This window comes from Hoplias malabaricus, chromosome 2 (genome assembly GCF_029633855.1).
Source record: "Hoplias malabaricus isolate fHopMal1 chromosome 2, fHopMal1.hap1, whole genome shotgun sequence".
Classification (NCBI taxonomy): Eukaryota; Metazoa; Chordata; class Actinopteri; order Characiformes; family Erythrinidae; genus Hoplias; species Hoplias malabaricus.
The window spans coordinates 37,821,482-37,834,994 of NC_089801.1; the positions used below are offsets into that span (position 1 = coordinate 37,821,482).

The 13,513-nt window shown below is 38.3% G+C and overlaps 1 protein-coding gene across 1 annotated transcript in view; it reads right to left on the minus strand.

Annotated features, from left to right (window-relative positions):
* Window positions 1-172: 172 nt before the first annotated feature.
* The window catches only part of LOC136684183 (transmembrane protease serine 13-like), a 30,109-nt gene continuing 16,768 nt past the window's right edge, over window positions 173-13,513 (minus strand). Inside the window, exons 8-13 of the mRNA XM_066659113.1 lie at window positions 4,931-5,093; window positions 4,044-4,222; window positions 1,944-2,042; window positions 1,411-1,553; window positions 906-1,061; window positions 173-724 (exon numbers count right to left, since the gene is read on the minus strand). Of these exons, the coding sequence (XP_066515210.1) occupies window positions 710-724; window positions 906-1,061; window positions 1,411-1,553; window positions 1,944-2,042; window positions 4,044-4,222; window positions 4,931-5,093 (755 nt within the window). The 3' untranslated portion in view covers window positions 173-709. The remainder of the gene's footprint in view (window positions 725-905; window positions 1,062-1,410; window positions 1,554-1,943; window positions 2,043-4,043; window positions 4,223-4,930; window positions 5,094-13,513) is intronic.

Genomic DNA, 13,513 nt, shown 5'->3' on the forward strand with positions numbered 1-13,513 from the left:
CACATATGCATCACATGTTTATTTGGAGTTTTCTGTTAAGGATTTGTTGCTGTGCTAACATATGCTACATACATGCTGGTAAGCAAGTTGTCTTTTGCTCAATACTTATTGTTATGTACCTATTTAATGTCACCTAATATCCTGATGTATCACATGAAACATTTTTGGCAGGATACAAATTAGCTTTATTGGGGGTAGCACACACTGATGGTCAAAGCAGGGGTCAAAACACAGGCAGATGTATAAAATACATGTATGCCTTTTCAGAATACAGAAAAGGTGAGGTCAAATCTTAGGTCTGAATATAATAACACAGAGATTTTATACAAATCACAGAAACAGAGGGGCTTGGGCATAAATGAGTCCATGAGTCACTACAGGTGTGTGTGCTTATGTAGCAGCACCTTGTGCAACCTCAATGAGCAAATCTCAGTCAAGTGCATATTGCAAACTTAAAGGATATCTGATAAAATGAAAGAGCAAAAACAAATAACAACAAAAAAAATAAATACAAACATAGAAAGGTTTCCCACACTGGGACTAAAACAATGAGAGTTTGTAGGTGCTGCACAAATACATACTTAATTTTGTTAAACACCAAAGGAACTTTATCCAACACTGGCCAAATCAAATAGAAACTTTTTGTGATGCTGGCTGGCTTTGTGTTTCCCTTGAACATGCAGTAAAGTGTATACACACTGCTGTGTAGTCAGGGTCTCTCTTGCTATTAGGCATAAAAACAGGAGGAGTGGGTCAGGGGAGAAAACAGAGAAAAGAAACAAAAGAAAGTAGTTATTTAAACATTACTACGGTATAATTTTGATCTGCCCACGTGTGCCAGAGTGAGTGTTTGTCTGTTTTACAGTTGCTGAGTTTTTATGTATGTTTCTTTGGTGAGTGTTTACCTCCATTTTGCTGTGTATCCACGTTATCAGGTTCTGAACATTGGTGTAAACTCCAGGACTGTTCTCTTGACCACAGCCCTCCCCCCAGCTGGTCACTCCTGTTAGATACCAGAGTCCATCCTCTTCCTGACACACAAGCGGACCACCGCTGTCCCCCTAAAGAGAGAAGTTTACTGACTGGTTTTTAACTAGCAAATTTCAAAATGAATGTTCCAATTCCAGTATAAAAAATGAAAAAACAAACTTCAGACACAAAGCATGTCTTGGCTGCATTTGACCTATAAAGCTACTTTATTTGAGACTAGATATAAACTCCACAAAAAACTGTAATAGTATTTTCTACCAGCTGTGATTTGTAGATGTTGGAATGCATTGGTGAACAGATATGTTTAGTATATTTCAGTTCTTTTTTATTTAATTTGGCTAGTGTAAAAAAAAAAATTTGGCTTGTACTTAAAAATTATATATATATGTGTGTGTGTGTGTGTGTGTGTGTGTGTGTTACCTGGCAGGAGTCTTTCCCTCCATTTAAATCTCCAGCACAAAGCATGTTCTGAGTGACACGTCCATTATAAACGTTAGGACTGTTACACACTGAAGAGGCCATTATCTCTACAGCCACATCAATCAGCTGACTGGAACCAAACACTTGTCCACACACACACACACACACACACACACACACACACACACACAAACAATTAAAATTCCTAAGTCTTAGAAGCTTCAGTTGAGTGACATCCGGAAGATGAAGATCCCATATTTTCATGCTTTCCTAAGATATATGTGGTAATAAGAGTGTGGTAATAACTGTGAGTCCTAGTTCTATTGAGGGAGTTTAATTGAAGAACAAGTATGTCATTTTACCACCATAGAACAACAAATAATGTTTTAAAATGTATTTATTTTGCCTATTTTTCTGTAAAATACACTTGAAATTGAAAGAATCCAATTAACAGAGTGGGTCCCTTAATACATTATCTCTAATACATCCAGGATATTAGATGTCATTAGTAAACACAAAAATATAGAGTATACCTGCTCCTGCAAGTAAGCTGCCAAAGCCGGATGTCCAGCACAGAGTATCTTCTTGGATGATCTGGTTAAATGTTGGAAGACACACTGGATGGACAGCACCTAAAACAATATTACACACACACACACATGCACGCACACACAGTCAGTAGTGAACAGCAGTCTAAACACATAAATAACTCAGTATAATGCTGTAATAAAGTGTCTGTTATTTGAAGCCCTCGGTCAATAATGAGAAAACATCTTTCACTGAAAAGCAGAGTGCATCAAGTTATTGGCCCCTGGGCACAGCTGTTTGATGGGACCCTGTCTGTTTTGTGGTTGGGAATTTTAAACTGGAAATTTCAATTTGTCAGTATATGTATGTAAATAAATATGTAAACTGTGTTAAGGAGTACTAGCCAATGTTACAGTTTGTAGGGGTTATATTATGAAAAAATCACTTATTCAGTGTATCTTTACATTAACGTGGGAATCCAGAGCGTACCAACCCACACACTGTAAAACAAAGTAGTATTCTTTGGGCTGCCCATGTCAAACAAACATGGCATAAAATGAGTGATTCTGATTTTGTGCTGCATCATCTGAATCAGTCCAATCACAGAGCTGGATCCACAGTTATGTGAGAGCACAAAGACAAGGTTAAATACAGCAAAACAGACGTAATGAGGATGGAGAAATAATAGCACTGAGTAATTACAGAGAAGAAAGAGGACAGAGCTAAACTGGCTAAAACACAGAGCTTATGCTCCTCACTCCTTAATGCTGTACAGTCAGGTCGGGATGAACAGTGAGCCGATCAGTATCGTTTAAAGGAACAGCTTGTGTTTTGTAAAAAGGAGTTGACAGACAATTCATTAAGGCCCTGAACGGTTTTCCCTTGTTGAAAAGGTCAAGAATATGCCTCTTTAAAATCCTTCTGAGCACTCTAACGCATGAATTCTTAAATGAAAATCTCATCATGTTATTAATATTGTTTTTAGTGTCACATTATGTGGCCCTTTAACTAAAAATCTAAATCTTGTTACTTTCTAAATTTTGGATCACAATTTTAGAAAGGATATTTTCTGAATGCATCATATTTAGGCATTTACCATTTTTTTCATTCTTTCATTTAGTTCACTGCATCAGTTAAAACTGTTCTTCAGACTTTACAATTGTTCCTTAATTTTGATTGATTTTAATTAAACAATCGATAGCAAATGATCTCGGAGTCTCTGTTTTTCAGAACTTTTCAGGAAAACACAACATTGAGGTGATGATATACACTTGACCCTTGACTGATCCTTGACCCATGAGTACTTTTTTTCTCTCTGACATCTTCACATTTCATATACTAGTGGTAATTAAAACACCAAAATCACAAAGGCTCAATTTTGTTGATATGAACAGCAGTATTTTCATACTCAGAGGAACTACAGTTGTTTCTGTTACTGTCTGAACCTTGGCTTGAGGTATGAGGTCATTCAACATACCTCCCACATTCCTCTGTATCTTTCATCATCTTCCTCTGAATCTGTCTCACAAAATCTATGTCGAAAACTGAGCCAACACATTTTGCACGCAAAGACTTTTGGAAAACTAAAAATACATTTGGTTTCATACTTTGTCTAAAAGTGTTTTGCTGCTGTAAAGAGCAGACTGAATTATCTAAATGTTTATTATAATTGACAGGTAGAATACACTACATATATGAAATGGAATGAAAGTGCTTAGTTTTACTACTATATCATTCAAATCATACCTGGAATTGCTTCAGTTTAGTAAAAAAGTTAGTAAAAAAGTAACCTTGAAATGTTCTCCTGTGTTTTCATGATGATAGCAACTATTTTGTAATGGTTTGGTAAATGCATGGAAATGCTTCCACTTCATTCATAATTCAGTACAGAGAATATCCTTTATAGGGGTAAGAAGATATTCAGTGATATTGAGAATTTTTTCCTGAGGAGGTCAGTGCAGCAGTTTAGATTTCTGCAAATGGCTCACAGGGGCCCTTTAATGGCCCAGACCTATAAAATCCACCTGATGACCCTGGCCTGTTCATACATATTCTCTAGTGCAGTGTAATGATGAAATGATGTGTTTTTGTGAGAGTGGACTGACTGGACATGTTGACTGGTTGGCTGAGTTTGAGCAGAGCGATATCGTAGTCATTGGTTTGTGAGTTGTAAAGTTCGTGGATGGTGATCTCATCCACTGAATATGGCGAGGGCAGCAGGTTCAGAGACACTACACCCAAATACACTCTCCAGTTACTGGGAAACTGTGCAGAAGTGGAATCTCTGAAGAAACAAAAAGACAAACAGAGTGGACATCAGGCTATCCATTCTCTCATTCATCCATTACGTTCATTAACTCTCTGCGCTTTATGCATGCTTCCATTCATTCCTCTATTTATCCATTAGTCCCTTAACCAGTCAATTCATCCACACATTTATCATCCAACCTTTTATTATTTCCATATTCAAATATTATTCATCAATCCCCTTCAATCTCTGCATCATTCTGTCCATTCACCAGTCAATCCACCCATCCGTTCAACCCTTTATCAATGCATCCACTCAGGTATCCATTTCCATCTATCCATACATACATGCAACCCTCTATACATTCATTTGTCAACATATTCCTTTGTCCATCAGTACATCCCTCTGTACAGTCACTAATATCCATCCATTTCTCCATCAAACAATCAAATTTTTCCTTCGACAAATACTTCCCCATGTTTATACATAGCTTGTGGGTCATCTATCTCCTGCTAAGGACACCCATTCAACTGTTTATCGATTATTCCATTCATCCATCCATCATTCTGTTCATTATTTCCTCTATTCATTCATCCGTTCCTCTATCTTCATCCATTCAGCATTCCATCCATATATTAGAAATACATATACACATTTACACATCTAGAAATACATATATAATGATCTATCCCCATGCCCATTATTCATCCATCCATCTGTCTCCTCCTTTCTGAGTGTTAGTACCTGGGGAAGCAGTGGGCGGCAGTCAGTATGAAGTCCTGAGAGATCAGGGACCCTCCGCAGGTGTGAGAGCCCATGTAGTGCAGACTGGCCTGCCATGGCCACTGCCCTGGACTGGACAAATAACCCCCCAAAATCCGAGAGGTGCTCGAAGGATTGCCACAGTCTGGAAGAAAAGAGGAATAGAGAGAGAGAGACAGGTGGGGAGGAAGGGAGAAAGAGAGTGAGGTATATTTATCAGACAGCCTCATAAGACAGTATTAAGAAATGTTCAGTGTGTTTTTATGCTCAGCCATATGAACATAAGTATGTGCGTTACAGAGAGGGATGTTTAGGATAAGCTGTCAGTGAGGCAGGACACTATTAAATTTACACCCTCCCTTAAGTGCATGCAAATGTAAACTATTCTCTATGTTTGCCTTATTTGGAAAGGAGAGAACAATATAGGCGAAAGGATCCGAGCCAGCAGGGGAGAGGGACAAATAGACACGGGACAGAGATGATCGGAGCGCTCAATTGAACACTACTCTCTCACGGGATCCTTAAGAACCCGTAAGACACTGTTTTGGTAAATAAAGATGTATTTACACTTTTAACCGTGTCTGCGGAGATTCTTTTCCATCACCTGTCTTCACAACACAGCAAAAGTTAACAACAAAGTTTGGCGACGAGGATGGGATATGAGCTGTGACCTGTTTGCTTCAGATGACCCCTGCATCCGAACTACCGCTTAAAAGCCGGCAAATAGAAGGTGAGATTTTCACAAATTTGAGCGCTGGTTGGGTGTTTGGGCTGTCTGATGCAGAAAGGGTTGCACTCATAAATAGACTCAATAGTGTATGTAGTGTTGTGTTGATGGTGTTGGATAAAGTTCTCCGTTCTAAATTTTTAACTATAGTCATTGTAATAAAGAAAGGAAATAAAAGGAATAATTAATAAGAGTAAAAAGGAAAAATAAAAGGAAAGGAAATGTTGAAGTATAAGTGTAGAATAGCTTAATTAGTAACGATAAGGTGAGCTGAAGATGACATGCACGTTTGGGTAAACAGGGCCCTATTTTTGCTTGAAACTGTAAGACATGAATCACAGTCATTGCGTGAAAGTAAGCTTTGAGTTATTGTGGAATTGGATTATATTGAAATAGTGAGAAGCCCTGGGCCCAGTGGCATTTGGTTAAAATTTATTTAAGGTTAAATGGTATTTAAGGTTTTAAGGATAACGAGAAGGAATAAAAGAGAAATATATGGAAAATAGAGGAAAAGAGACTTAAATAAAGAAAGGAAGCCGCTGATTTGAATAAGCCCTCTTTTTAGAGGCGGGAATAGCCCGGCCGCAAATCCTGAAAAATTCACTAGGCGATTTTTTGGGTCAGTTTGATGAGAAACTGGAGGTGTGATGCAGAGATTTAATTAGGGGTGCCCACTCGAAACACTGTTGACGAACACTGTATTGATGCTGCCTCTTTTTGAATTATTACACCTCATAAGGTAGCATAAATTAAAAATAAGGAATAAAGGAATAAGGAAATAAGGTAAGGGCGGCAATAAAAAGCATGCTGTTAATGTGTGAATGGGTCGACTATGAGAAATTGTGTTGAAAATGATGAGTGTGTGTAAGCGCTGTTTGGAGGATGTTGGAGTATGTGTGTGTGCCTAGTGAGTTAAGAAAAAAAGAGTGTCTTGCTGTGCATGTGTGTGTGTGCCTCACCCCCTCCCTTTTCCCTTTTCAACGTTGTCCCTTATAAGTAACTATGTGTGTGTGTGTGTCAGCTGAAAGAATTTTTTGGGAGAAAAAGGGGGAGTGATCAACCCCCTCCCTTCTGTGGTTGCATATTGAGTGTGTGTGGGGGAAAACTAGTTTCTCCCTTGCGCTGTAAAAAGCCATGAATTTTCTGTGGGTGTTTTTTTTTTTTTAGAGAAAGGGGGAAATGTGATAAATGAGAGATTTAGAAATTAATAGGGAAAGAAAATTGTAATGGTAAAAATTATGAGCTTCGTTCAAGGACAGTTATTTAAATGAATATGAACCTCAATAAAATGAGGGGTTTGTTTATTTATGACAATGAGCCTGAACGGAAGACGTTTTAAAATAAAAATATATAAAGTAAAAATAAATGAGCTTTCTGGGAGACAGTAAATTAAGAAAAACAGTAGAAAATGAGCTCCAGAGAGACGATTTTATGAGCTTTCTTGGAGACTATACATTAAGAAAAAATAGACAATGAGCTCCAGAAAGACGTTTTTAGATGTTGAGAATAGGAGAAAGGAGAGCAAGGTGTAAAGCTGAGTAATTAATAGAGTACATTGGGGAAACTGTAAGGTTTAATTATGGGAACTAAAGGGAAAATTGTTATTGAAGAAAAAGGAGAAAAATTTTGAAATCTCCATATGATGGCTTTTATTGGGAGAAAAAATTGTTCATGGGTCTGGTTCCTCTTATTTTGTTGAATTTTTGAGATCTTATGCTTTGCGGAGGGGTCTCTTTCTGCAAGTGTGTAAGGCCTAGAATTCACTCTTGAAAAAGAGAAAAATGGCAGGACTTTGATTTGTGACGTACTGATAAAAGCCACGTTGATTTGATTTAAATAGAAACTAATAGTTACTGGGCAAATCAGAAAATATTGATGTATAGTGCTGTGCAGGGGTTTGGAGCTCCTGAGATTGGGTGCGTTTGAACTGAATTTTTTCTATGGGTGTGGTGCTTGTGTTGTGCTTATGATCTAAAATAAAAGGGAATAGAGGATTAATTTAACATATTGGGTGAGAGTGAATTGGGGGAGCAGTAATTTGTTTGTGTTCTCTTTGAATGCAATAGTTTGATGAAATTGAAATACATTGAATGGGGTAATTGTTTTAGGCCAGTGGAACTGAGGAATGGCCTTATATGGAGAGAGCTGCTACAAGATGGAAATTAGAATTGAATTAATAAAGTGTGTTGGAATGGTGTTATTTCAGTTGCTCAGAAAAAGGGGGTGAATTTTATAGTCTATGGTGTTGAGATCTCTGTGAAGCACTGTTACTTTATATGAGAAAAATAATAATTTTTAGCTGCCAACTGATAATTGAAAAATACTGCCAATGTGTGAATATTGGAAAACTCTGAGTGTTTGACATTGGTGCTTTCTGGGGTTTAAACATACCACTGCAATGTTTATATGTGAAGAGTACAACATAGTACATTAATCTTATCTTAGTATATAAGTTTGAAGAACCAAGATGCAGGGTTGGAAATTTACTATCATGTGGTCATAGAATAGTATGTGAAATGTTTATGTTAAACTGGTTAAGCCGAACCAGATGTTAAAGGGAGCTGCATTAAGGATGAACTTATTGCCATCAATCACTTTAGACCCTTTTTAGGGGGGTTGAGATTAAGGTCGTTTGGGCTTCAAGCCAATGAAGAGATTTGTTGGAGGTGTTTACAATATTGAATGAAGGGTAAAAATGTTATGAATGAACTAAATGTTGGTAAATAAAATACAAATAAGCATATTGAATGTTTAATTACTAAGAAGTAAGCTGAATGTATTAAATTTCTATTTGTCTTTTTATCCTGTGGGGTGTGTGTGTGTGTGAGTTCTCAAATTTTAAAGGAGACGGTGAGAAGAGGACCGAGAGGAAAAAAGGGGGGTCAAATTTGCCCAGAGCAGAGCAGACTGCACAAAGGCTAGTCGTTTTATCCACAAACTTCTTTCACAAACACCTGCATTGATACATTTAGATTAAATCATTAATAAGTCTCATTATTAAAAAGTAATAATTGGAAATTCATTGATTTGTTTATCTATTTGCATTTAGTTCATTAGAGGTGCTATAGTACATGACATAGACTTCTTCAAAGAAAGCTTGGCAACAGGTTGTTCACTTTTAAGGTAATAATTGGATTATAAAGAATTAACAACGTGGTTTATGAAGAAAAATTATTATTTAAAAAGGGATTTCTGATCTAAGCTTTGCTATAAGTGTATGGGGTTGCAAATATTTAGTGGTAATCATATTTAGAAGTGCTTGTTGAGTCTTATATAAGTTTGTATATTCTTTAATTACAAGGTAGTTACTGAATGTTTAATAAATCTAGGTTTATGGTGCACTTAGTAGTTATATCACTTAATAAAGGGGATTTAGTGGTGTGAATTGTATTGCATATTAAGGTTTGATTTCTCTGAAGTTGGCAAATTCAATTGGAGATTGATTTTTATTAATTGTGGTAATATAGTGGCATATAAACAGAAAAAAAAAAAAAAAGTGTAAGTTGGGAACATATTTAGTCATTATTATGCCAAAAATGGGCACTAATGTTTCAAAAGGGGTTACTCCTGTTGATATAGTTAAGAAAAATAATCCTCTAATAAAAGGCATTGCAAGAATATCAGAAAAATTTTATAAGCGATGGCCTGACATAGACCAACCATGGCCGGTAGAGGGGACACTTAACCCAGATGTAATTAAAACAATAGAGGTACTTGTAGCAACATATAAAGCAGGACAGAAGAAAGGGCGTCAAGGAGAAAAGCGAAAGGAAAAAAGAGAAATAGAGCTTGGCATTCTCCAGTTATTTGAACAAGAGAGTCAGAAACTGATGAAGGCAGCGAAGGACAAGAGGGAGAAGAGTGTAGACGCGATTAACCAACTTACGAAAAAAAACCGAAAGACAAATGGCCGAAGTTAATGTGTCTTTTTCACATGTGGACTCAGTTAAGACACCACCACCTTATGAGAAGGAAGTGAAAAGTGAAAAAGCCTATCCTCAGCTTCCAGTGATTAGTCAAGGAGGAAATTATCATATTGAAGATGAAGATGAATGCATCATTGAAACAGGACAAGCAGAGACAACGATAAAGCTGTATCCGAGTTCCAAAAGCAAGAAGAAAACTCGACGTCTGCAGACTAGAGGTGAACTGAGAATGAGAAGGAGGACCATTGGAGATGAGGATCTGAGTGACCAGGAGGAGGCCATGGGTGGATACGACCCAGCCATCAGACGAATGCTAGCTAAAGCAGAAAAAAGAGGAGATGTGAGTAGAAGGAAAGAGGACTCAAGAGATGGAAGTTCTGATGAAACAGAGAATGAAGAAAGTGATGATGGATGGAAGAGTAAGGGATCTTTCTCTGAAAGAGGACTATTTCCTGAAACATCCAGCACAAAAGGAGAAGACAGACGAAGAACTTTGAGAGAAGTAGAAAAAAGTATAGACCAATGTTTATTGAACTTAGATAATGCTTCTAGCTCACTGGAGACACAACTGAAAGAGTTGCAGACATATGAGGAGGATCTGAAAAATGAAGACACTAAAAAATCTGAAAGACAATACACTTTGCGTCCAAGGAAAGGGAAATCACTTGAAAAGATATGTCCAGTGATAGTCCGAGGACGGAATTTGGAATACAAGCCTTGGCAAAATACAGATATGTCAGATATCATGGAAAAGTTGCCTACTTTGCAAGAAGGAGCACATCCTTGGATTTCAAAATTAGAAGAGCTTCTGGTGGGAACGCAGCCAGCAATAGGTGACATAAAGAGACTTTTAGCAAATCTCCTGGGAGTTCCAGCCATGGAAGAAATTCTACAGAAAGCGGGCCTAGAACGATATGTAAGAACTGCTGTTAATGATCCAGAGCTGTTTGCTGCAATCAGAGGTCGAATGTGGAGAGCATTGAAAGATTCATTTCCAACCAATGTGCATCCTGACAATATCCTGATTGAGCCTTTGGGAGAAGATGAGAACCCAAGAGCCTATGTGTCAAGAGTCCATCAGGTATGGAGAAATGTCACAGGAAATGATCCAGATTTAAATCAGATGGAACAGTCAATTTTGCGAGCCAAATTACAGAAGGGACTACCCTTACCAGTGAGAAGTAAACTGGCAGAAGTAGTGGGTCTTGGAAGCATGGCAAAGAGTGTCTATACAGATCATATAGCCCATCAAGTGGAGCTATATAGAAAGAAGGAACATGATCAGAAAATACAGGATGAAGAGACCCTCAGAAAGCTGAACCAAATACAACTGGTGGACAACAAGAAAAAAGAAAAGAAACAAGCTGTAGTCATACAAAGTCAGCCTCCTAATCAGCCAGGACCACATCTGGATCAGACTCAACCTCAAGTGAGCCAGTCAGCATCAGTTGCTCCAGTGACTCCCTGGCCACAGCCAGTGTTTGGTCAGGTGCAGACATGGAGAGGAAGAAGTCAGGGAAATCTAGGAAGAGGAAGACCAGGAAGATTCAGTCTGAACTTTCAACAGCCTCCTGAAGTGTGCTATAATTGTGGACAGTTTGGTCATTTTGCTCGTGAATGCAACCGGCCAGGAGGAAACTTCAGGGGATACTTTAGAGGAAGATTCAGAGGAGGATTCAGAGGACAACAAAGGTCAATCAAGGGACCTGTGAACCCTTATAGGCGCCCGGAACCAGGATTCTAGGGATGCCCGGAGAACTCGTGTGGGAGGTGTCAGCTGGTAGCAATAGGGCCGGAGAGAGATCCAACAATAGAGGTGAAAATAAATAATCGACCATTGACAATGATGGCAGATAGTGGAGCTGCTTTCACCTGTATTCGGCCTGAAGATGCTATACACCTCCCCAGGTCTGGTCAGATGATTCGGACAATCGGGTTAGAGGGAGTAAAACAGCTGATTCCTCTCACAGAACCAATTGAGCTCTGCTATAAACATCTGAAGACTACAATACCCATACTGGTATCAGAACATACACCTATTGCACTTTTGGGAAGAGATGCTTTGTGCAGACTGAACTGTACAATAAAATGCACACCGGACGGCTGCCTGGTGGAAGTGCCGAGTGAAATGATTGATCAACTGATGATGAAAACAGAGACTGATGCTTCTTCAGTATTTTGGATTGGAAATCTTAGCGAAGAATTCTTGGAACCAGCCAAGATGTGGGAGAAGTTTATTGTAGCAAACATGCCTGATGCAAAGACTCCAGAGTATCCATTTCATTGTACACTGAAATACTTTAAGGATGCTGAACAATCAGATGGAGAACAATGGCTGAATCATCAACCAAAGCAAGTTGAATTACGTTCATGTTGCATAATTTTAGGACCACAAGGAGCTGCTATGAAGATAGACAAAAATGATTACTTGCATAAAGAGTTTGAGATGGGAAAAAGTGTACCACATGTGACTTTGCTGGTGTCTGAAGATTGTGAGCAGAAACAAATAGGTGAAATGATGGCAGAAGCAGAAGAAGTTGTCTTTAAACCGCTTAAAGAGAATCTTTCCATCTGGAGGAGTGAAGATCAGCGATTTATTAAGATTATGATTACTGCTCAAGGACAAGGACAGCCACAAGTCGTCAGGATGACACATGAATCACTTTACAATGAGAAGATGGATTCAAACTCTTTGAAAGAGGAAATGCTGCGATGTGTTCCAAAATGTTTATGGTCACAACATAGCACTGACATTGGATTTGTGAAGTCAGCTCAACCAGTGAAAGTTGAACTCCGACCAGGAACAAAACCTCCATGGAAGCCTCAGTATCCTTTGAATGAAGAAGCAATCAAAGAGATCGAACCACAAATTGAAGGTCTTGTGAAGGCAGATGTTCTGAAGATAACACAGAATCCGCAGAGTAATACACCTTTGTTGCCTGTGAAGAAGCCAGATAACTCTTATCCTTTAGTACATGATTTGAGAGCAGTAAATGAAGTAGTCGCAGACTTTCCAGCAGAAGTGCCAGATCCACATGTTTTGTTGGCCCAAATTCCTCCGGATGCAAAGTATTTCACAGTATTAGATTTATGTGGTGCATTTTTTAGCGTTCCACTAAGTGTAGAAAGTCAGGGTTTATTTGGGTTTACTTACAAGGGACAATTCTATGAGTATAAGAGATTACCACAGGGATATAAACATAGTCCTCACATTTTCAATAAAGTATTGAAAGATGATTTAGTTGGGGTAGATCAGAAGTTAAAAAGTACTGTCATTCAATACATGGATGATATTCTTCTCTGTGCACCAGATGAGGAAACATGTCATAAGGATTCAATTACTTTGTTACGGGTGCTGGCAGAGAAGGGGCACAAAGTCTCTCAGAAAAAATTGCAGTATTGTCAGGAAAGGGTAGTTTATTTAGGGCAGACCATAACACAGGGACACAGATGTATTTCTGATAAGCAGTTAGAAGCTATTTGCAAAGCTCCCAAACCCAGAACAGTTAGAGAAATGATGACGTTTTTGGGTATTGCAGGGTATTCCTCAGCATGGGTAGAGGACTATGCTAGTTTAACAAGACCTTTGAGAGCTATGATTAAAGAAACAGGGAATGCTCAACTTTATTGTAATCTTTCCTGGACACAGGATGGCCTTTTAGCGTTTGAGACAATAAAACAGAGGTTACAAGAGGCTCCAACATTAGCTCTGCCAGATTATTCTAAGAATTTTTTGTTATACGTGTCCACTTCTACTGGAGGAAAATATGCATGTGCAGTTCTTTGTCAGCCAACAGGTACGGGAACCAATCCCCAACCAATTGCTTATTATTCAACTGCTTTTTCAGAAGTGGAATTGGGGTTACCAAGTTGCTACAGAGCAATGGTGGGAGTGTATTTAATGTATGAGAA